Source organism: Hippocampus bargibanti, linkage group LG06 (genome assembly GCF_051943395.1).
Source record: "Hippocampus bargibanti isolate YZ-2025 linkage group LG06, ASM5194339v1, whole genome shotgun sequence".
In the NCBI taxonomy this organism is placed as follows: domain Eukaryota; kingdom Metazoa; phylum Chordata; class Actinopteri; order Syngnathiformes; family Syngnathidae; genus Hippocampus; species Hippocampus bargibanti.
This window is the reverse complement of record NC_142739.1, coordinates 20,962,935-20,984,492: the sequence shown is the minus strand read 5'-3', so window position 1 is coordinate 20,984,492 and position 21,558 is coordinate 20,962,935. Positions and strand designations below refer to the sequence as shown.

Genomic DNA, 21,558 nt, shown 5'->3' with positions numbered 1-21,558 from the left:
CATCCGCGTCCACGCCGCGCCGCGATTGAGTGCAAGCACACGTATTCGACGCGCGCGCACGTTTTTGGGGCTGTTGACTCGGAAGGGGGGGAGACGCGCAAGCCACAGGTTGACTGACGCATCCCTCGCCATGGCTCGTCGTCCGCGAGCGACCGCCGTGTCCGGCGGCGGCCACGTCGTCGTCCAAGTGGGCCCCGCGGACGGCTCGCCCGGGATGGGGAAGCACGCCGAGTGAACGCGTTGAACGAGGAGGAGGAATAAAGGAGGAGAGGCGAGGACGGGAGGAGGTCGGGACGCCGCGCGCAAAGCTCAAGAGGCGGGCTGGCGGACTTGTGGAGGAAGCCACATGCACAGAGGCGACAACGGTGGCGCGCAAAGAGCGACACGGCACCCAGAGAGAAAGCCAGGGGACGGCATGGCTGACAACATGAAAAAGAAAAAAAGTGGGGTGATCTGTCTTCATCCAAGCGAGTGATCCAGCGCATCTGCTTTGGGGGAGTGGAAGAAAAAAAGGTACCGGTAGGTGAAAGATATGGCAAGGGGGGCCCAGTTATGTCACACGAAGAAAGTAGGTTATTGTTTTGATCTCACTGAAGCTTCTCCGAGAGTCATCGATCGCCCAGATACTGAAACAATGTGAGACATTGTAACAAATATTGTTCACGAGTCACATTCTGCTTCTCGATAATTTCCTCCATCTAGTTTCTCCAGGTGTTCTCCACCTGATGCTTCTGACGCCTTCAGAGGCGCGACGGTAATTGTTGCTGTTTGTTTCCTCCAGACGAGAGCTCCACGGTCCCAACTGTGACCATGGAGCCTCCCCCTTCCTTGAGTCTGGCTCTCCTCGGAGGCAGCGAGGAAGAAGACCAGCGTTTCCTCCTCCCCCTTGCAGGGATCTCTCACCCGGTAACCCCCGGGGCCCAGGGTCCGGGTCCAGGATCCCACCACTCCAATCACACGGCGTCGTCGAACCTCGCCCGCCCGTCGCCATCCCCCACCGCTACGCCGTCGTCCCTGCCCAAACTGTCCACGGTGGCCCCGCCGACCATTCCCAACGCCTTGCACCCTACCAACACCCCACTTTCATCCTGTTTGGGTTCCCAGCATAGCCTAAGTGGGGACAATTCTCCAATCTACAACGCCCTTTTTTACACCTCCCACTCACCCTCGATGGATCGCGAGAGGGAGCGCGAACGCGGGTGCAAGCACAGGCAGGCCAGTCCTCTGGTCCACCGCAGGGATAGTAACCCGTTTACCGAGATCGCCATGAGCTCCTGCAAGTACACGGGCGGCGTCATGAAGCCCCTGAGTCGCCTCAGCGCCTCCCGAAGGAACCTCATTGAATCGGATAGCGGCAGTGAAACCAAAGAGGGCGGGGTTTCCGCTGTTTCTGGGACGACAGCGGCCGGGGGTCACGACCGGCAGCGGGAAGCCCCGCCAACCTCCTTGGTCCCCCAGTCCTCCGCCAGTCAACCGCCCATCCACAGCCCCCCGGAGATTGTCATCTCTTCGAAAGAAGACTCGCCGTACCCCAGGGTGGGATATGACGTCGGCGACACCGCCTCCAACCAGATGTCCATCTACCACCAGAACCACGCACTGGTGGAGAGTCGCCGGGCGCAACCGGCGAGGGGCTTGAGTCAAGGTGGCTCCGGGGCAGTGGGATCCGGGGTCAGGACCGGCACCAAGGCCCCCAAACGGAAGAATCAAAACATTGGCTACAAACTTGGCCACCGCAGGGCGCTTTTCGAAAAGAGGAAGCGACTAAGTGACTACGCGCTCATCTTCGGGATGTTCGGAATTGTCGTCATGGTGATCGAGACCGAGCTGTCCTGGGGCGTCTACACCAAGGTGAGACCATGTGTTTCCTCATCCTGTCTTGATGGTTTGCGATTCAAAGAAATCGTGTGTTTCTAATCGCTGTCATGCTCGACCCACGTTTTTCTACCATCTCAATTTCACTAAAGTTCGGAGAATACAAAAGAAACTCTGTTCAAAAAAAGAAAAATAGCCTTTGAAAACATACATCATTATTTGTGTTCACAGCACCAGACCCATAAATTAAAAATGATCACAAAATCGAAAACTGAGTGAAATGAACTAAGATACAACTGCAAAATTTCACACGGCACTGACAGTTCTTTATTTTGGGGAAGGGTGCACCAATATTCATTTATTTATTTGTTTTTATTTATCTATTTATTTATGTATTTATTCATTTTGTATTTATTTATTTATTTATTTGTTTATGTATTTATGCATTGATGTAGTTATTTTCATTTATTTATCTATTTTTAAATTTAGTTATGTATTTGTTTGTTCGTTTATTTATTTACTTTTTTTTAATTTATGTATTTGTGTATTTATTTATTTGCCTATTTTATTTATTTATGTATTTATTTATTTAAATACATTTTATTCATTTAAAATGTATTGATTTGCCTATTTTATTTTTTATGTATTTATTTAATATTTACTTATTTATTAGTGATTTTGTTTGTTCATCTGTGTGTTTGTTTTGTTTGTTTTTTTCTGATTTGGCTCAGCAACTAAAACCTGTGGATTGGAAATGCGCGTGTATTTCGCTGTGCTGTTGCTTTATGGCAATTGCGAGCTCTCATCTTGGCTGAGTTTGCATTTCCTATCCTCTGCCTTGTGTGGGTTTTTCCATCGGGACTCCCTCCCACATAAAAAAAAGACTGCATGTTTTGGTTCATTGAAGTCTCTAAATTATCCGTAGGTGTGAATTGTTTGTCTCATGTCCTGGCTGTTCAGTAAGATTCTTTAGATTTCAGCTCATTTGATCAGGACAGTTACACACGTGTAATGGATTTCTAGGTGATGTCTGTGTGCTTTATCTGCTTTTGAGATGACACAATGACGGTTGTCCCTTTTGGCTTCAGTTGAAAGAAATGTCAGGTTTGTAATAAATGCTTATGAATAATGTTTACGATGCCGGAAACGTAGACACCAAGCAAAATTCCAAAACAAAAATATTGACCTAAACAATTGCGCGCCAACAAAATATGAACAAAAATTGATTGTCAATAAGAACCAGGAAAAAGAAAACACTAACAAAAAGCGATCGCAAAAGACAAAAAAAAAATAAGTAAAATGACAAAACCAACAAATTGTGATCAATCCAATTTAGAGGTCAAACAAAAACAAAGTCAAATGACAAAACAAGGACTGTATTTAACAAAAACAAATACAACCAGGAATTAATGGAACAATAACGACTGACAATAAAAGAAACATCTGAGCAAGAGCAGCAACAAGGTCAAAATAATCCGACAAACGGCAGGCAGTTTGTCAATCCTTAAATAAATGACAAATCATAAATGGCAGCGGGTGTGCACACTGAAGGAAAGACCCTCGTCTGCCACCTGCTAGACACGGCCGAACAGGATCATGACAGGATCGGGAGCTTAGAAACTGGATTTTGATAAATTTGGGACGCGGTTTAAAGGTTTCAAGGGGAATACTTAGGAGTTGCATTGTTAATAGAGAGGCCTGTGGTTGTCTGGATAAGATAACGAAGGTTCACCAGGGCTTACTTGGCCTTAGGACTGTTTAGTGGGGGTTTGGCATTTTGAAATAATCGTATGGTGTGGACGGGAAGATTTACAGTCGCTGGATGAATGACTTGGAAAGGTGAGTTTAGTCCAAATAATGGCAGACGTTAAATATGGTTATGTTGCATTATAGAAACTGACTGAAATGTAGTCTTGAGTGTCGTAGGCCAACGCATGTCGTGTGAACTGGGGCTACTTGGTTTAAATGCTTCCAATTTGACATTTTTAAATAACGGGAAGGAACGTAGAAACAGAAGACATGTCGTCTTTGGTTTCTTGGCGATTTGACTTTAGCGCGCGTCACATGGGTTAAAGACAAAGATTGTGTCTGGTGTGGCATTTTGAAATAGCAAGAACCAATTAAATCTCGGAGTGTTGTTGAGGCGGGCAGTTGGAATGGAGGAACTGCTGAGAGTGTCAGACGAGGATTGATGGGCAACTTTGGGAAGGGCCTTGAAGGTGTAAACTTCAATTGAGTTGTTTGGTCAGGTTCCAAGTGAAGTTGTTTTGAGATGGGACATGGTGTTATAGAAAGGGAGAAGTTTATCTTTTATGTGTTGATGCCTGAAGCGAAATTCTGGAGGAGTTAACATTTATGGAGGTAAACTGAGGAGGAGAGGGTCATAGTTGTAAAGACGGAAGTTGACAAGGACATAATAATAATACATTTAATTTCTAAGCGCCTTTCAAAACTCTCAAGGACACTTTACAGTCACAGGATCAGTTTTTCTGTGGGTGAGCAGCGGCAGCCACATGCGCCAGCGTTCACTCAACTGGGAATAACTCAAATAGATCTCGCTAGTTAGACAGCTAATAGATAGCTCGCTAGCTAGGTAGCCAGCAACTGTGACTCCGTTCAAAAGTGAATAACTCAAATAGATTAAGTTAGCTAGCTAGCTAATAGATAACTAATACCTAGCTAGCCAGTTAGACAGCTAATAGATAGCAAATAGATAGCTAGGTAGGTAGCCAGCAACGGTGACCCCGGTCAACCGGGAATAACTCAAATAGATCAAGTTAGCTAGCTAACTAATAGATAACTAATAGCTAGCCAGCTAGTTAGACACCTAATAGATAGCAAATAAATAGCTAGCTAGGTAGCCAGCAACGGTAACCCCGTTCAACCGGGAATAACTCAAATAGATCAAATTAGCTAGCTAATAGATAACTAATAGATAGCTAGCTAGTTAGACAGTTAATAGATAGCAAATAGATAGCCAGCTAGGTAGCCAGCAACGGTGGCCCCGTTCAACCTGGAATAACTCAAATAGATCAAGTTGGCATGAGTCAACTTGGCGCTCCCCTCCAAATGGGCTTGACTTTTTTTTTTCCTTCCAAGTTAAACGAGTATGGAACTGTTGTATCGATTGACTTTGCCCTTATGGGGAAACAAGAAACTGACGCTTCGGTCTGGTGGGAAAACAAATGAAAATAGTCTCTAGTTGCATCATGGGAAACGTAGTCCTATAGTGCATGTGCCACTTGAAATAATAATAATAATAATAATAATAATAATATATTCTTTTCCTTTCGTCTTTTCCCTTCTGGGGGTCGCCACAGTGAATCAATGTCCTCCATCTAACCCGGTTTTGTGCATCTTCTTCTCTCACACCAGCTACCTTAAAGGACAACCGACGTCACTTTTTTGTTTTTTAACTGACATCAGAAAAACGTTTTATAGCATCTAACAAAACCCAAAACACGCAGTATGATATTTTTAGTCAAATGCAAAACAGCAATAAAAATGACTTAAAGTGTCCAAAATCTGCAAAAAAATTGAGCTGCGAATTGGGCATTTTCAGAAAGTTCCGCCCCCAGTTCGTGACGTCACGCCAAGACGTCTTGCATTGCTGGAGAATCCAAACAATGGCTTCAGATTCGGAGAATATGCTTTCTTGTTACACATCCAGTTATGAATATGATTCAAATAGTTCTGAAGAGGAAAGCATACATGTTTGCAATCGATTAAAGAATTATATGTATCATTTTGAGGCAACATTGGGAGAAAATTTCTCACCCAAAAAAGAGAGGCACAAAATGGCGACCTCCAGTGGCCACCTCGGCTTCCACAGGCTGATAAATTCCTTATATGGCGCTTGGATGCCCTCTTCTGACGGCATTTGGTTGCAACACGGTTCTCAGATCAAACATGTATAGCAAAATACATTGACGTGATGGCAGGACTGCTACAATGTGTCTTTTTTCGGTCTGGGGGCGGTCCTTTCGTGACGTCATGTACGGACTCAAAAACAAGACTTCCTGAATATTCAAAGTGAGTCTTAAAATGTAAAATATAGCTATATGCGGTGGAATCTTATTAAAATATGCTCAGTAGAAGTCATTTGAAGCCATTTTACAAATTATGGACACAACTTGTCCGGAGACGTCGGTTGTCCTTTAATGTCTTCTTTGACAACATCCATGACAACTCTTTGTCTTCTCGGTCTCCTGCCTGGCAGTTCAAGGCTCAGCGTCCTTCTCCCGATATAGTCACTCTCTCTCCTCTGGACATGTCCAAACCGTCTCAGTCTGGCCTCTCTGACTTTCTCTCCAAAGCCTCTAATATGAGTTGTCCCTCTGATATATCTCACTATTTCCCTCTGATATATAATTCCTGATTCTATCCAACCTGGTCACTCCCAGAGAAATCTCAACATCTTCAGCTCTGCTACCTCCAGCTCTCTAATAATAACATAATAATAATAATAAATTGTATTTCAAAGCGCCTTTCAGAACTCTCAAGGACACTTATAGAAGCAGATGTTTCTACCCGTAGTTCTGCATTTGAACCTGTTCTTTTATTACATACAACAAATTAACTCATTCACTGCCAGACGATGTGCAAAAATGTGCCAGGGTTTTTGTCATTTTCACTCAAATTGCAGTACACATAGAATATTAACCACATACACATTTAATGCAGCGTAAGAAACCTTAGACTCTCATTCATTCCTAAATTATATGGGTCTGGAGTTGTATATGCTTAAAATGAGGGTGGCTGTCCAAAATAGAAGCTGGAGCTGGAACACAGCGCTAACATGTAAAACAGGGAAATGCTGCCCCCTAGTGGAAGAAAAAAAAACATTGCCAGAGGTCTGGCCAGCGCTTTTTTGGCACCCCAGCAAGAATAACTAAAACCCAAACAAAAATGGGAATGCACTCAATGTCACATTTGTCAGTTAATGAATAACTAGTTTTGGAATCTGAAGTCAAGAATAATGACTGTGGTTTACGTACGTCAATTTGTAATTTTGGTTCGGACATTAGCTAGCATCATGGAAATTGACACGCTTGATTTGTTTTCGTGGGCCGAATAAAATGATGTGGCGGGCCAGATTTAGCCCCCGGGCCATGACTTTGACAACTGTGTTCTAAAGACTTCCGACTCCTTTAATTGAGCAGCTTTCACTGTATGAAAAGAAGATGGAGTGATGGTTGATAACGTTTTATAGCGGTCAAATGCCGGAGGTGTGCATGCCCAATGATGTCATACAATGATAAAGAGGCCAAATGGTGGGCAATGTAAATTTATCAGTAGAAGGCCAGCATCTCATTTGTCTGTGTAATGTCGAGTGTAATAAGATGAGTCAAGCCCCCTTCCTCCTCCCGAGCTGCTATTGTCTGTTTATCTTGCCTCATCCCCGTCTGGGTCCTTGTCCCGGCCTTTGTTTTCGGGTGACATAGCACCAAAGGTCGTCGGAAGGGGACTCAGCTAATAAAGTGGAAGCACGAGTTTCATCCCGAATGGATCGGCAATCACACGATGGGTGTTATGGACAGGTCGCCGCTTGAGATTTTGGCGAGTGGGCGTGTCAGACAGCTTCCATCTGCCGGTTAAAAGACTCTTCATTCTAATTATGGCAAGGAATCGAGCTATTTGGCCGTGTCGGTCTCCCAAATGCGCTTTTACTCTCCATTCATTACATGGCGATTATTTTTGACTCTTTTATTTCATTAACTCATTCAGTGCCTTGTGTGGGCTTTGCATGTTTTCCTCGGGTATCTGTGGGTTTTCTCCGAGTACTCCATTTTCCTGCCACATTCCGAAAACATGTAAGGCAAGCTGATTGACCACTCATTGCAAATTTCCCCATTGTGGGACTATTCACTCATTCACTGCCAGATGTGCAAAAATGTGTCCACTCCAGTGCCAGGGTTTTTGTCATTGTCACTGAAATTGCAGGACCCACAGAATATTGAGCTTTAAGACGATGTAAACATTCAATACAGCATTAGAAACCTTAGACAAGGGGTCTCAAACTCCGGTCCTCGAGGGCCGTAGTCCTAGATGTTTTCCAAGTCTCCCTATTGCAACGCACCTGAGGCTGTTGCAACAGGGAGACTTGGAAAACATGTAGGAGTGTGGCCCTCGAGGACCGGGGTTTGAGACCCCTGACCTTAGACGCTCTTTTTTCATCAGAAAACAAAGAGTTAATTCCTAAGTAATATGGGTCTGGAGTTATATGAGTTTGAAAGGAGGGCAGCTTTCCAAAATACAATGCAATACATACATAATGCTTTTTTTATAATAATAATAATACATTTCATTTATAAGCGCCTTTCAAAACTCTCAAGGACATTTTACAGTCACAGGATATTTTTCTCTGCGGGTGAGCAGCGGCAGCCACACCCACCAGCGTTCACTCAACCCAGAAGTAACATAAAGTAAAAGAAATAAAAACAACTAAATAACAAATAATATACAGAATGGTTTTTATAGCGCTTTAACAGCAGCTGAAGCTGCAAAAAAGTGCTAAAATGGACAAATGCTGACCCCTCGTGGAAGGGGACAACATTGCCAGAGGTCTGACCAGGGCTTTATCGGCACCCCCTGCAAGAAAAACCAAAACCCGAACACATCGGGAATGGCGCTCTAAGTCATATTTTCAATTCCTGAATAAATTTGTGAATGAGTTAAGGGAAATTCACAGTGTGAATTGTTTCTCATCGTTTTCCAATCTTTTCTTTGTCTCTGCGTGATCATTTTGTCTCTTTTCTTTTCAGACTGTCTCCTTATTTGCCTTTCTTTGACCTCACATTTTTTTTTACCCCGCATCTTCAGTAGGCGTTAAAGTGGGGGAGTGTCATTGGAGGGGAGAAGGAAAAGGGTGTGTGTATGAGTAGAGGGTCTGATGCAATAATGAAAAAAAGCCTGATTTCGGCTCTTAAGCTATGAGCACTCCCGCCACGCACACCACTACAGGAAAGCGCGGGCCAATCAATTGAAATTGATCCGCATCCATAAATTTCAGTATGGAGGATGCTGTGATTTCCCACCTCTAATCAACTTTGACTTGTGCAGGGGCTTGAACTGGCCAAACCACAGGTATCAAAGTTAAGGCCCGTGGGGCCAAATCTGGCCCACCACGTCATTGTAGTCGGCCCACAAAAGCAAATGAAACTTGTGAAATTCCATGACGCTTGCTAAAGTCCAAACGAAAATTTCAAATTGTCCCATGTCTTCTTCTTTTCCTTTCGGCTTTTCCCCTCAGGGGTCGCCGCAGCGAATCAATGTCCTCCATCTTACCCGGTTTTGGATTGGATTGGATTGGATATGCCTTTATTAGTCTCACAGTGGAGTGGAGTGGAGTGGTTTGTGCATCCTCTTCTCTCACACCAGCTACCTTCATGTCCTCTTTGACCACATCCATAAACCTCCTCTTTGGTCTTCCTCTCGGTCTCCTGCCTTGCAGTTCAAGACTCAGCATCCTTCTCCCGATATAGTCACTCCCTCTCCTCTGGACATGTCCAAACCATCCCAGTCTGGCCTCTCTGACTTTCTCTCCAAAGCCTCTAATATGAGTTGTCCCTCTAATGTACTCATTCCTGATCCTATCCAACCTGGTCACTCCAAAAGAAAACCTCAACATCTTCAGCTTTGCTACCTCCAGCTCTGCTTCCTGTCTTTTCTTCAGTGGCACTGTCTCCAGTCCAAGCATCATGGCTGGTCTCACCACTGTTTTATACACTTCAAATTGTCCCATGTAAACCACAATAACATTCCTTATTCCTTATTCTTGACTTCAGATTTGAAAACTAGTTGTTAACGCATTCAGTGCCAGAAGATGTGTAAAAATGTGTTCACTCCAGTGGCAGGGTCTTTGTCATTTTCACTCGAATTGCAGGACCTACAGAATATTGAGTTTTGGGACTGCATCAACATTCAATGCAGCGTAAGAAACCTTTGAGTCTCTTCTTTCATTAGCAAAAAAAGGTAATTCCCAAGTTATATGGGTCTGGAGTTATCTGAACTTGAAATGGAACCAGCTGTACAAAAGTCAATGCAATACATTCATATTGATTTATAGTATATATCGCTTTAACAACAGCAAAAGCTGGAACAAAGCGCCAACATGTAAAAAAAGGCAAATGCTGCACCTTTGTGAAAGGGAAAAATCATTGCTAGAGGTCTGGCCAGTGCTTAATTGGCACCTAGCAAGAAAAAACAAAACCCAAAAAAAGGTGTAGGCAGAAATGGCGCTCTACGTCATATTTTCAATTCCTGAATAAATTCCGGAATGGCAGTGAATGAGTTAATTAATTTGTTGTACGTTCTCTGTGAGATATGTGGAAGGGATGAAACATAACGGCCCTCGAAAAGAAATCGTTACCTACAATGTGGCCCGCGGGGAAAAAAATAGTTTGACAACATGGGCTTAAACGAATGGAAAAAGATAATTCTCGCTATTGTATGAGCGATTGTTTGCAAATAGGCAAACTGAATGAGAGGTGAGCATTTTTTAAGCAGTCTTTGAGACGATGTTGGGCTTGGGTGATGATTGAACAATTGGTTATTGATAATCTGTCACCAGTATGCGCCATCCATCAAATAGCACGTCACAAATGGATGTTGCCTTTCAGATGCTCTGTTTTATGTTGTTTATTGACAAATCATGAGGAACTTGGATTGAAACTAACAGATTTATTTGTGTTTAACTGTCAAAGCCTTTATGGACACAATTTATTTGAGCACAATGTATTTTATTTCACTACTGGTTTGATTTTGTCATGTTTTGTTTGCATTCATAGTATGATTGTTGTTGAGCAGGTCCAGCTGCTCCGTGTCGCGTCCTGAAATAGATATGAAGAATATTAACAATGGAACTAAAGAGGGTGTGTTGATTGTGTATGCATGCTTGTTCCTGGAAGAGGGCAAATATTGGACACACATTAACTGGTCTGGACTCACGGTTGAATGAGATCCAGGATCAATATACAGTGATACCTCGGTTTACGAACCCATTGGCTAATGAACTTTTCGGTTTACGAACGTTAAATTGATGAAAATTTTACCTTGGCATACAAACTATTTTTCGTGATACACACGGAGTTGCCACAATGAGTGATGTGTCGTTCGCGAACGAGCCCATTCTCCTAAAAAAATGGCAGCCGGCTTGTTTTGGTCCTCTATTCCCCGCCCCCAGTCGTCGGTTAAAGCCACGTGATTGGTCAAGAACTCAGCAGTGAGGGGAGGTTACAGACAGAGTGAAGCCATTCTCCAAAAAAGAAAATGGCTGCCGACATTTGTTTGTCCTCTATTCCCCACCCCCAGTCTTCGGTTAAAGCCACGTGATTGGTCAAGAACAGTCAGGGGAGGTGGTTTAAATATTAAAGAGACAGGCAGACGACAGAGTGACAAAATGGATAGAAAACAGTAAAATTTGGACTCGTTTTGACTTTGATAGTTCAAAGGCAGAGTGTAGACTGCAAGGTTAAAATTCCCATCAATCAGGCTCCACAAATGACCCGCCCAAGCCATCTGTACACTTGATGCAAAAAGCTATCAACGCAGGTAAACAGAACACAATTGATGAGGAACTAGGTAAAATTATCACAGAGAAAGCACCTACAAGGGATCATTCCTCAAGATGGTGAAAGAAGAAGGCTACGTTCCTCATCAAGTGTTTAATGCTCAGGAAACCGGCCACTCCATTCAATCAAGCCATCAACGACCATCACAAGGGTAAATAAACCGACTTTATTATACAGCACAGTTTATTTCTTTAATTATAATACCATAGCACATTTAGTATACATAAAATAAGGTATATTTTGTGTAGGTTTAATTCGAAAGTAGAAAATTATGTTTTATGGGGACCTGGGAACGGATTATTCTCATTTGAATGGTTTCCTATGGGAAATTAATTTTTGGGATACACACTTTTCAATCTTACACACTCTGTGAACCAATTAAGTTTGAAAGCAAGGTATCACTGGATAGATTTCTGGGGATAACAATGCCTATTTATACAATGCATACAATACAATACATATTGATTTAGATATTTATTACTGACACTTCCCGAAAGATTGGTTGCTGTGGTGTCTAATGGTGTGGCAATAGTTTTGGAATTTTATGAGCCTTTTTTCCACATTAGCATGCTTGTTAGTTGAACATTTTGGTTCCTTTCTCTTTTTTTTCTCATTAGGTTGTTATTTGCTTGATATCTTTGCTGGAAGTCTTTCGCCTTATTCAGCTAATGTTCTTATTTTTAATGCTTTGTTTTCATTTGTATATGTTTTGAATCACTTTGTTACAGCATCAGCTGTTGTTAAAGTGCTATATAAATTAATATGTATTGTATTGTAATGTTAGATAGATTTAAAAAATGTACTAGTTCTTGTGCTCAATATAAAAAAAAAACACCTAAGGATCAGTATTGTGTAGGAAAAACTCATCAACATTTTTTAAATGCTTTGTTGAAATTTGTATTAGTTGTATTAATTGTTTGTGTTTTTTTGTTTTTCTGGGTCATTATTGTGTTGGAAAACTCAACAGCATTTTTAATGCATTGTTTCAATTGTTATTTATTAGTTGTAGTACTATTACTTTGTTTTTAGTATTTCTGATCTGCACAATTTAAAAAGACAACATCAAGGTCATTATTTTGTAAGAAAACCCCAATGACATTTTTTATGCTTTGTTTTAATTTTTATTAGTTGTAATATTAGCTTTAGTTATTTTTTGTCTTGGTTGTGTGCACGATTTAAAAAGCAGTGTCAGTATTGTATAAGAAAAAAACTCAACAGCATATTCTTTTAAACCTTTCACATACAAATAATGATAACCTGGTAAAAAATGTTTGAAACAACCATCCAATATACTATGTAGTATTTTCCTCGAAATAGTATATATATTTTTTTCTATGTTAACAAAAATGGAGATCCAAAACAAACACTCATCACGTCGCAGCAACACATCTTTAGACATCGCTTTTTAGCATCACACTATAAAAGGACCACAGCTTTCAGATGACTATTCCACTTTACTTCTTCCGGCTAACCGCTATGCTAAGCACGTTTCATATCGCTTAGTCATCAAACAAAGTCAAAGCTCATCAGAAAGTGTGCATTGCACATGATTAGATTGTGTCCTAATCATCGAAGAATTTGTTGGGCCGTCTCAACAGTTCGCAGTATTGAACCATGAAAAAAATTCATGAAAAGGGGAAAAAAATGTATCCCTCCGGCACCGCTGTGACTTTTCATGCAATAGGAGGCTTTGCATACCCAAGATTTGATTTGTTTGTGCGGCGCACATCTGCAATTTTTCACAGTTCGCTTTACTCCCGCTCACCAAAAAGTGCACAACTGATTTCCATTCATCTTTTGTGGAGGGCACGAGCCAAGGAAGAGTCCATTTCCTTTTTATGAAGTTGCAGCAATGGGATTTGTTCATTATTGCACAATGGCCAATTTATTTTTGTCATTTCCCTTCAGTTACCATGAATAATTCATGAATCTTATTTAGTTTATTTAAATATGACAGAATACAGCGGAGCCTTGAACACCATATTTTCTTGGGTGATGGGCCAATGGAAACTAATAGAAACAGAAATATTTTTTGGTTTACAGTCAGACTGTCACTGTTGTGAAGCTTTCGGATCAAGGCTGTCCCGCCTTGATCCTTGCGGTCTCCCATCTAGCATGTCAGCGACGAAGCCTCTTGGATAGGAGGCGAAACGTCCGAAACCTTCACTTTTGTACAGATGACGGCTGAAGAAACCTTCTCATCGATTAAAGTCTATGAGCTTAATGCTAACATGTACCGGCAATATAGGAGCCTGTGAAGAATGCTTCAAGCAATGGGTGCTGGAATACAAATGGTGCAGCAACACTTGTTGATAAACAAAACAATGCTGCTCGCAGGCATATTAAGCCTATTCTGAAGTTTGGTAGAATTCCGATAACTGATTAATGGGCGAACTAATTCAAAAAAAAAATGGAATGAATTAGAAGCCTTTTTTTGTCCCATAACAATTACAACAATATAGCGATATTTGACAGTTTTATACTACTTGTCCAATTGTATTTGTTTCACTTGCCTATTTTAAAAGATATTCTCTATGCAAAAAAACTCATTATTCATTTGTGCGGTGATGTTATTATATTGTTCCTGATTGGCAAGTTATGCAGACTAAATTGGTCTGGAATGAATTAATTGTGATGTACAACATTTTTACATGTTTTTCCATTCCACGAGGGGGAAGCACTTGAGCTGTTGTTCAAGCACTATATAATATGTATGTATTGTTGTATATTTTGTACAGGCGCCCCGTTTCAAGTCAAAGTCAGCTTAATTGTCAACTATGCATGCATGACATGCAGCACAGATGAAATGACTGTCCTCTCGGACCCAGCATGCAAGGCACTTATAATGACTTTAACAAACATAATAAACATGAAAACGCGAATTTGCCGGGAGAGGGGAGCCGCTGCGTGTTCACGCGCCGCCATCTTGGTAAAAAAAAAAAAAAAAAAAAAAAAAAAAAGGACTTGTACCCTCTTTGTGATATATATATATATATATATATATATATATATATATATATATATATATATATATATATATATATATATATATATATATATATATCACTTTTTTTTTTTTTTGCCAAGATGGCGGCGCGTGAACACGCAGCGGCTCCCCTCTCCCGGCAAATTCGCGTTTTCGTGTTGACTAAAGTGACTAAATCCAGACCCATATAATTTAGGAATTAACTCATTTTTTCTGATGAAATAAGATAGTCTAAGGGTTCCTACGCTGCATTGAATGTTATGTAGTCTTCAAGGACAACCGACGCCTCCGGACAAGTTTCCATAATTTGTAAAATCACTTCAAATACGCTCAGTAGAAACTGAGCGTATTTTACAAAGATTCCACCAAAACGCGATGGTGAATCGTTGTGTGTTGCACCAAGATGACTATTTGATACTAGTTGACACAAATTCCCAGCAGACAAATCAGCCCATTTCCAACAGAGCTTGGGCGCCATCTCGTGCATTTTCGGGGTGCTACATTGGAGTCCAGATGCCTCAAAATGATACAGGAAGGACTTCTTTAATCGATTGCAAACATTTATGCTTTCCTCTTTAGAACTATTGGATTGGATTGGATTTGCCTTTATAGTCTCGCAGTGGAGAAATTTACATTTCACAGCAGCAAAGTGATGAAAGGAATCATATTCATAACTGAATGAGTAACAAGAAAGCATCTTCTCCGAATCTGAAGCCATTGTTTTGATTCTCGAGCAAGGCAAGACGTCCTGGTGTGATGTCACGAACAAGGGGGCGGGACCTTCTGAAACTGGCCACTTCGAGTTTCAAATTGAAGTACTTTTTAGACACTTTAAGTCATTTTTATTGCTGTTTTGTATTTGACTAAAAATATCATACTGCGTGTTTTGAGTATTTTAGATGCAATAAAACGTCTTTCTGATGTCAGTTCGGAAACAAAAAAGTGACGTTGGTTGTCCTTTTAAGCTCAATATTGTGTGGGTCCTGCAATTTGAGTGAAAATGACAAAAACCCTGGCACTCGAGTGGACACATTTTTGCACATCGTCTGGCAGTGAATGAGCTAAATACGTATATATTTTTTTTATCATTTAGAAAAACTCCACTCATTACAGAATCAGTGTAAAATGAAAAGTAACAAATGAACTGAGCTTTCCCAAATTGTATTTTCCCTTGAAATTTAGTACAAATGATAATCTCCATGTTGGTCCAAATTAGCCACACGTCAAAACTTGATATGGTTCCACCCGACAGAGTTGTCTTCACCTGTAAATGTCCTCAGCTTACTTTTCACTGTCAGCAATCCAACCGAGCCAAACGCCGATCAGATACATCTTTCAAAGGAGATTCACCTCTGGAATTTTCCAGCGAAGGGTTCAAGTGAGATCTTGGCAGATTGACATCCGTTTCTATCTGAGAATAACTCAAGCTCCACATCCACTGGAGACCGTTAGCGTGAGGCCTGTCAGATCAATATATCATTAGAAGAAAGCCCCGCATTGCTCCTCGGTGGCCCCGGAGCCCACCGCGACATGTTTCTGGGCCGCTGATGAAACATTACACGCTATTCTGGGGGAACGCACACAGCTGTTGTCGACATCACTTGTCAATAGACGCGTACTGTACAGATGGCTGCTGCTGTGCCTTGTCTAAAATGATGCCCTCAATGCCGTAATCGCTGATGATGGAAATCGTGGCGGACTGTGGGAAAGTGTCAGAGATGCTTGTTCGGGCTCTGTGAACAAAGGTTCGAACACAGGAAGATTGTCTTTTACTGCCGCCAGGGGGCGCAGCCATTCGTGACTGACGCCAAATCTCTGCAGCCCTTTGCCAAGCAATTTATCAAGAGTATATGGAAATTTAAGTGATACATTAGTAAAACATAGTCTTATTGCTGGCTATCTGACGAGCTACCTAGCTACCTATTTGGATTGGATTGGATTGGATTTGCCTTTCTTAGTCTCACAGTGGAGAAATTTACATTTCACAGCAGCAATTTGCTATCCTTTTGCTACCCATTAGCTATCTAGCTGGCCTGCTAGCTATCTGGCTGGCTATTTATTGGCTAACTAGCTGGATGGCTAGCTATCTATTTGGCAAGCTACCTTGGTAGCTAGCTATTTGCTATATATTAGCTATCTTGCTGGCTGGCTAGCTATCTGGCTGGCAATCTATAAGCTATCTGGCTGGCTATCTATTAGCTATATAGCTATCTAGCTGCCTGGCTATCTAGCTAGGTATCTGTTGGCTAGCAATTGGCGAACTAGCTCACTTTCTATCTATTTGAGTTACTTCTGGGTTGAGTGAACGCTAGTGCGTGTGGCTGCCGCTGCTCACCCAAATAAAAACTTATCCTGTGAGCGTGACCTTGAGAGTCACAGTCAAAACATGCATGGCATGCAGATTGACCACTTCAAATTGTGGTGTGAGTGTGAGAGTGACTGTTGTACGTCTTTGTGTGGCAATGTGATTGGCTGGCAACCAATTCAGGGTGTCCCCTGCCTCGTGCCCGAAGACAGCTGAGATAGGCTCCAGATGAGGAATAAGCGGTACGGAAAATGGATGGATGAATGGATAATGAGCTCTTCTTGTGAAGGAGTTTACCAAGTCCAAAATTCCGCCCAAGGCCAGATCTCCTACATGAAGATGACAGTTTAACAGGCTGTGTCTGTTCACCTCAGATTGACCCCAGATTTTCTGTGCTTCCATTGTGGGCCTTGTGTTCGACCAATTTAGCATGAAACTTTTAAATATGATAACTTCTATTCTGTCTATTCTCTATCAGGAAGATAATCTGACATTTTTGTGAAGATAACATTTTATTGTGATTCGTATCTTCTTAGACATGGACGTGGTCGCCCCAGGAAGGAAGACCTTTCATTGTGTGTAGATGGGCGGTTCACTTTGATTGGTTGTCATCGTAGTCTCCTCCACACTGAAAGGAGGGTACTTAGATCCCTGCGGGATCTGAAATATGTCTCCGTCTCCCCCAAGGAGGAGGAGGGTGGAGGGCGGTGGTGTCATTTCTACCCCAGCAGGTTCCCTTCTTTGCTTACTTTGGCCACACCCTTGCTTCCATGACATTTGTGGCAGACATTTCCTGAGTGACCTTTTTCTTTCTTGGGCTAGCTCGCCGGTCGCTACAAAAACAACAAATAGAAAGGCGCCAAAGCATTAAACTAGCCTGTCGTTAAGTCTATATTCTCTGGGGGATGTCATCAACCGCCTCAGTACTTGTGTGTCCCCTTTGCTTATTGTCACGGTCCTCTTCCCCCCATCCCCACCCCTTCCACGACGTTGCCTTCAGGCTTCTGAGATAGCTCCTGTCCTCCTCCGGTCCTGTTGCAAACTGCTACAAATTTCCCCTTCTCCTGTAACCTGTAATGTTTCTCTATCTCTCTTTCTTTCTCCCTTACTCTCTCTCTATCTTTCTCTCTCTCTCTCTCTCTCTTTCTGTCTATCTCTTTCTCTCTCTATCTGACTCTTACTCTTTCTCTCTCTTTCTCACTCTCTTTATCTCCATATCTCTTGATCTATCTTTCTCTCTCTTTGTCTTTCTTTCTTTCTCTCTCCAAATCTCTCATTCTCTATCTTTTGCTCTCTCTCTCTCTCTCTCTCTCTCTCTCTCTCTCTCTCTCTCTCTCTCTCTCTCTCTCTCTCTCTCTCTCTCTCTCTCTCTCTGTTTACCTATCTTTCGCTCTCTCTTTCTCTGTTTCTCTCTCTGTCTTTCTGTCTTTCTCTCTCTTACTCGCATTCTCTCCATCTTTACCTCTCTCTTTCTCTTCCTCTATTTTTGTCTCTCTCTCTCTCTCTCTCTCTCTCTCCTCTCTCTCTCTCTCTCTCTCTCTCTCTCTCTCTCTCTCTCTCTCTTTGTGTCTTTCTCTCTTTCTCGCTCTTTGTCTTTCTCTCTCTCTTATTCTCTCTCATTCTCTCTATCTTTTGCTTTCTCTATCTCTCTCTCCCTTTTTATCCCTCTTTCTCTCTTTCGCTTCCTCTATTTTTGTCTCTCTTTCTCTCTCTTTCTCAATCTTTCTCTCTTACTCTCTCACATTCTCTTTCTCTTTCTCTCTCTTTACATATATTTGTCTCTCTTTAACTATCTTTCTCTCTCTTTCTACCTCTCTCTCTGTCTTTCTCTCTTTGTCTCTCTTACCCTCTCATTCTCTCTTTCTCTCTCTCTTCTCCCTCTTTCTCTCTTTCTCTTCCTCTATTTTTGTCTCTCTATCTCTTTTCTCCCTCCTTTTCTCTTCCCCTTCCTCTATTTTTGTCTCTTTCTCTCCCTGTATTTATCTCTTTTTTCTCTTTTCCTCTCTCTTTCTTTCTCTCTCTCTTCCTCTCTCTCTTTTTCTCTCTTCCACTCTATTTTTTTCTCTCTCTCTTTATTTCTCTCACTCACTCACTCACTCACTCACTCACTCACTCACTCACTCACTCACTCACTCACTCACTCACTCACTCACTCACTCACACTCTTTCTTTTTGTACATGAGTTTACAAGAAATACTGTGTGTGTTGAGAGCAATTTTTTCATGTCTGGAATGGATGAATTGGATTTGCATGATATACTATTGTAAATATTGATTTGTGCTTGTGATGTAACTAAGTTGGAGTGAGGCGAAGTGTCATGTTGGGCTTTAGTCTCTGTCTTCCGAAGTGATGAAAACATTGTTGTGTGTGTGCGTGTGAGTGATTATATCTGGCGAATGTGACAACAGCCTCTCTGCCTCCCGCCTGTTTCCCTGGAGACTGATTGCAAGAAAGCGCCACTTTGACAGGAAGTGCGCCTCAAGGCTAACACATTCATATTTATCATCAGCAGCACATGGAATCAAACACTTATTTCTTTTTTGTCCCTATTGATGCCCCACACCTCCTCTTTCCTCAAAAAAAATCTTCATGGCTTTGAAATGAAATGTAACTACTAATCGAATGTGTTGCTTTTTTCATTGGAGTATCGCATAACGGTTGCTTTGCAAAATCACATTTATAGTGACGCATTCCACCATATGAAAAATGTCCTCAAAGCAGAACGATTTTGGCTTTTCAAGCTTAAAATACCTTTTATAATTTTGTGTTTGTGTCAGCTAAAGAAAATATTAGGTTACATTGCGCATTCTGTGCTGTTGACAAAGTGTTATAGCTTCAAACACACTATCAGTATGTTGAGAAAAAGAAAATCGGAAAATCACTCTTTATAAATATGTCAAGCCAAAACACTGCATTAAAAAACATTTATGTTAAAGGACAACCGACGTCTCCAGACAAGTTGTGTCCATAATTTGTATTGAGCGTATTTTACAAAGATTCCACCGCATATAGCTATATTTTACGTTTTAAGACTTGCGCTGAATATTCCAGAAGTCTTTTTTTTTGAGTTGGTGACGAGTCCGTACGTGACGTCACTGAAGGAACGCCCCTAACCGAGAAATGACATACCTGTCATCACCTCAATGCATTTTGCGGTACTTTGGTCTGAAAACTTCGTGTTGATCCGTGTTGATGGCGAAATTAGAAGGAAAACACATAACGCAATGGTGAATCGTTGTGTGTTGCATCAAGACTTCTCCAGAGTATTTGACGTTCGCTGACAAAATGTCCCAGGAGACAATTTCCACGGAGCTTTGTCGCCCTGTTCTGCCTTTTCTTGGATACTGTGAGTACTAAATACTTTGTCACTACATTTGTCTCCAAAAATATCATAAAAATCCATCCTAAAAATATCACACTGCATGTTTTGGGCATTTTAGATGCTATAAAACGTTTTTCTGATGTCAGTTAGGAAACAAAAAAGTGACGTCGGTTGTCCTTTAAGTGAAGTCGAAAAAATCCATTTATATTGACATGTATGGGTTTTTTTTAATAAGAAGTTGCCATTTATGTCAAGTGAAATCCATAGATTCCCTCATGGTAATTTTTATTTATTTATTTTTGTTAAATAAAAACAAATAGCCATTCATGTTAAGTGTAATCCGTCATTTTTCTTTTTTACCCCCAAATAAAAATAACTACTGCCGTTAAAAATAAAACAAACATTTTCAGTGTTTTATGTTGTATTAGCTAAAACTGTAATTCTAACGAAAGCAAAATTTGTCCAATTCATGTTGAGCGGGGTTGTTGGCATATTTCCACTGTAATGTAACTAATAATTGTTCAAGGCAAGGGAATAGAAAAAAACTGTGACAACAGTGATACCTCAGTTTACGAACTTAATTGGTTCCCAGAAAGTGTGTGTAAGGCGCAAAGTGTGTCTTCCAAACATTAATTTCCCATAGGAAACCATTAAAAATGAGAATAATCGGTTTCCAGGTCCCCATAAAGCATCATTTTCTCCTAAATACACCTTAAAACTACACAAAATATACCTTATTTTATTAAATGTCCTATTGTATTGAAATTAAAGAAATAAACTGTACCGTATAATAAAGTCATTTTATTTACCTTTGTGATGGTCGTTGATGTAGTCCTCTTGATGATATCCGAGTGAAGTTGCCGTGCTTTCTCGCCGATAATACCCTCACTCACATTGTCCCCTGCTAGCTGCTTTTCGTTAATCCAAATCAACAGAAGTTTTTCAACCTCTTCTATTGCCTGAGACAACACAGAAACACCCTGAACCACACGTAGCAATGGTCGACTTAGTATACTGGTACTGCGACGCTAAGTCACACAAACGTATGCCTCGTTCGTGTTTCTCGATGATCTCCTTCTTCTCCTCTACCGTAATTTCCTTTTTTGTCCTCTTCGGCTTAACACTAGCATGTGGTGGGGTCTTTTTCAGTCCCAAAAAAGCAAAAGTATCCACTCGATAACAAACCACGTCTGCACTGAGTGCAGTCAAAGAAAGTGGGTGTGGAAAAGTAGTCCGGCAGCCACGGTGGCGCTGTTCGGCCGTGTGGTTTGGTGTTCCTCCGCCGATAACTAGTCAGCCAGCCATTGTGACGCTCCGTGTGTTTCCCGAAAACTAGTTTGTATGCCAAGATTATATTCTCGCGAATTTAATGTTCGTAAGACGAAAACTTCATTCATAAGGCAAAAAGTTCATTCGTAAGATGACGTATCACTGTACAGTCAAACCTCGGGTTTCGAATGTCTCGGTTCTCATCCCATTCGGTTTTCAACCAAAATTGTCATATTTTTAATGCCCCTATATACAACCGAAATTTGGTTGTCAACCAAACTGAGTGCAT

At 41.5% G+C, this 21,558-nt stretch overlaps 1 protein-coding gene across 3 annotated transcripts in view; it reads left to right on the top strand.

Moving 5' to 3' along the window:
- The window catches only part of kcnn3 (potassium intermediate/small conductance calcium-activated channel, subfamily N, member 3), a 107,106-nt gene continuing 85,548 nt past the window's right edge, over positions 1–21,558 (top strand). Inside the window, exons 1-2 of one of the 3 annotated variants that reach the window (XM_088998594.1) lie at positions 1–513; positions 782–1,851. In XM_088998594.1, coding sequence (XP_088854720.1) covers positions 811–1,851 — 1,041 coding nt within the window. In that variant the 5' untranslated portion in view covers positions 1–513; positions 782–810. Of the gene's footprint in view, positions 637–781; positions 1,852–21,558 lie in introns of all 3 variants that reach the window. The other 2 variants (XM_088998596.1, XM_088998595.1) reach the window with 2 other exon arrangements.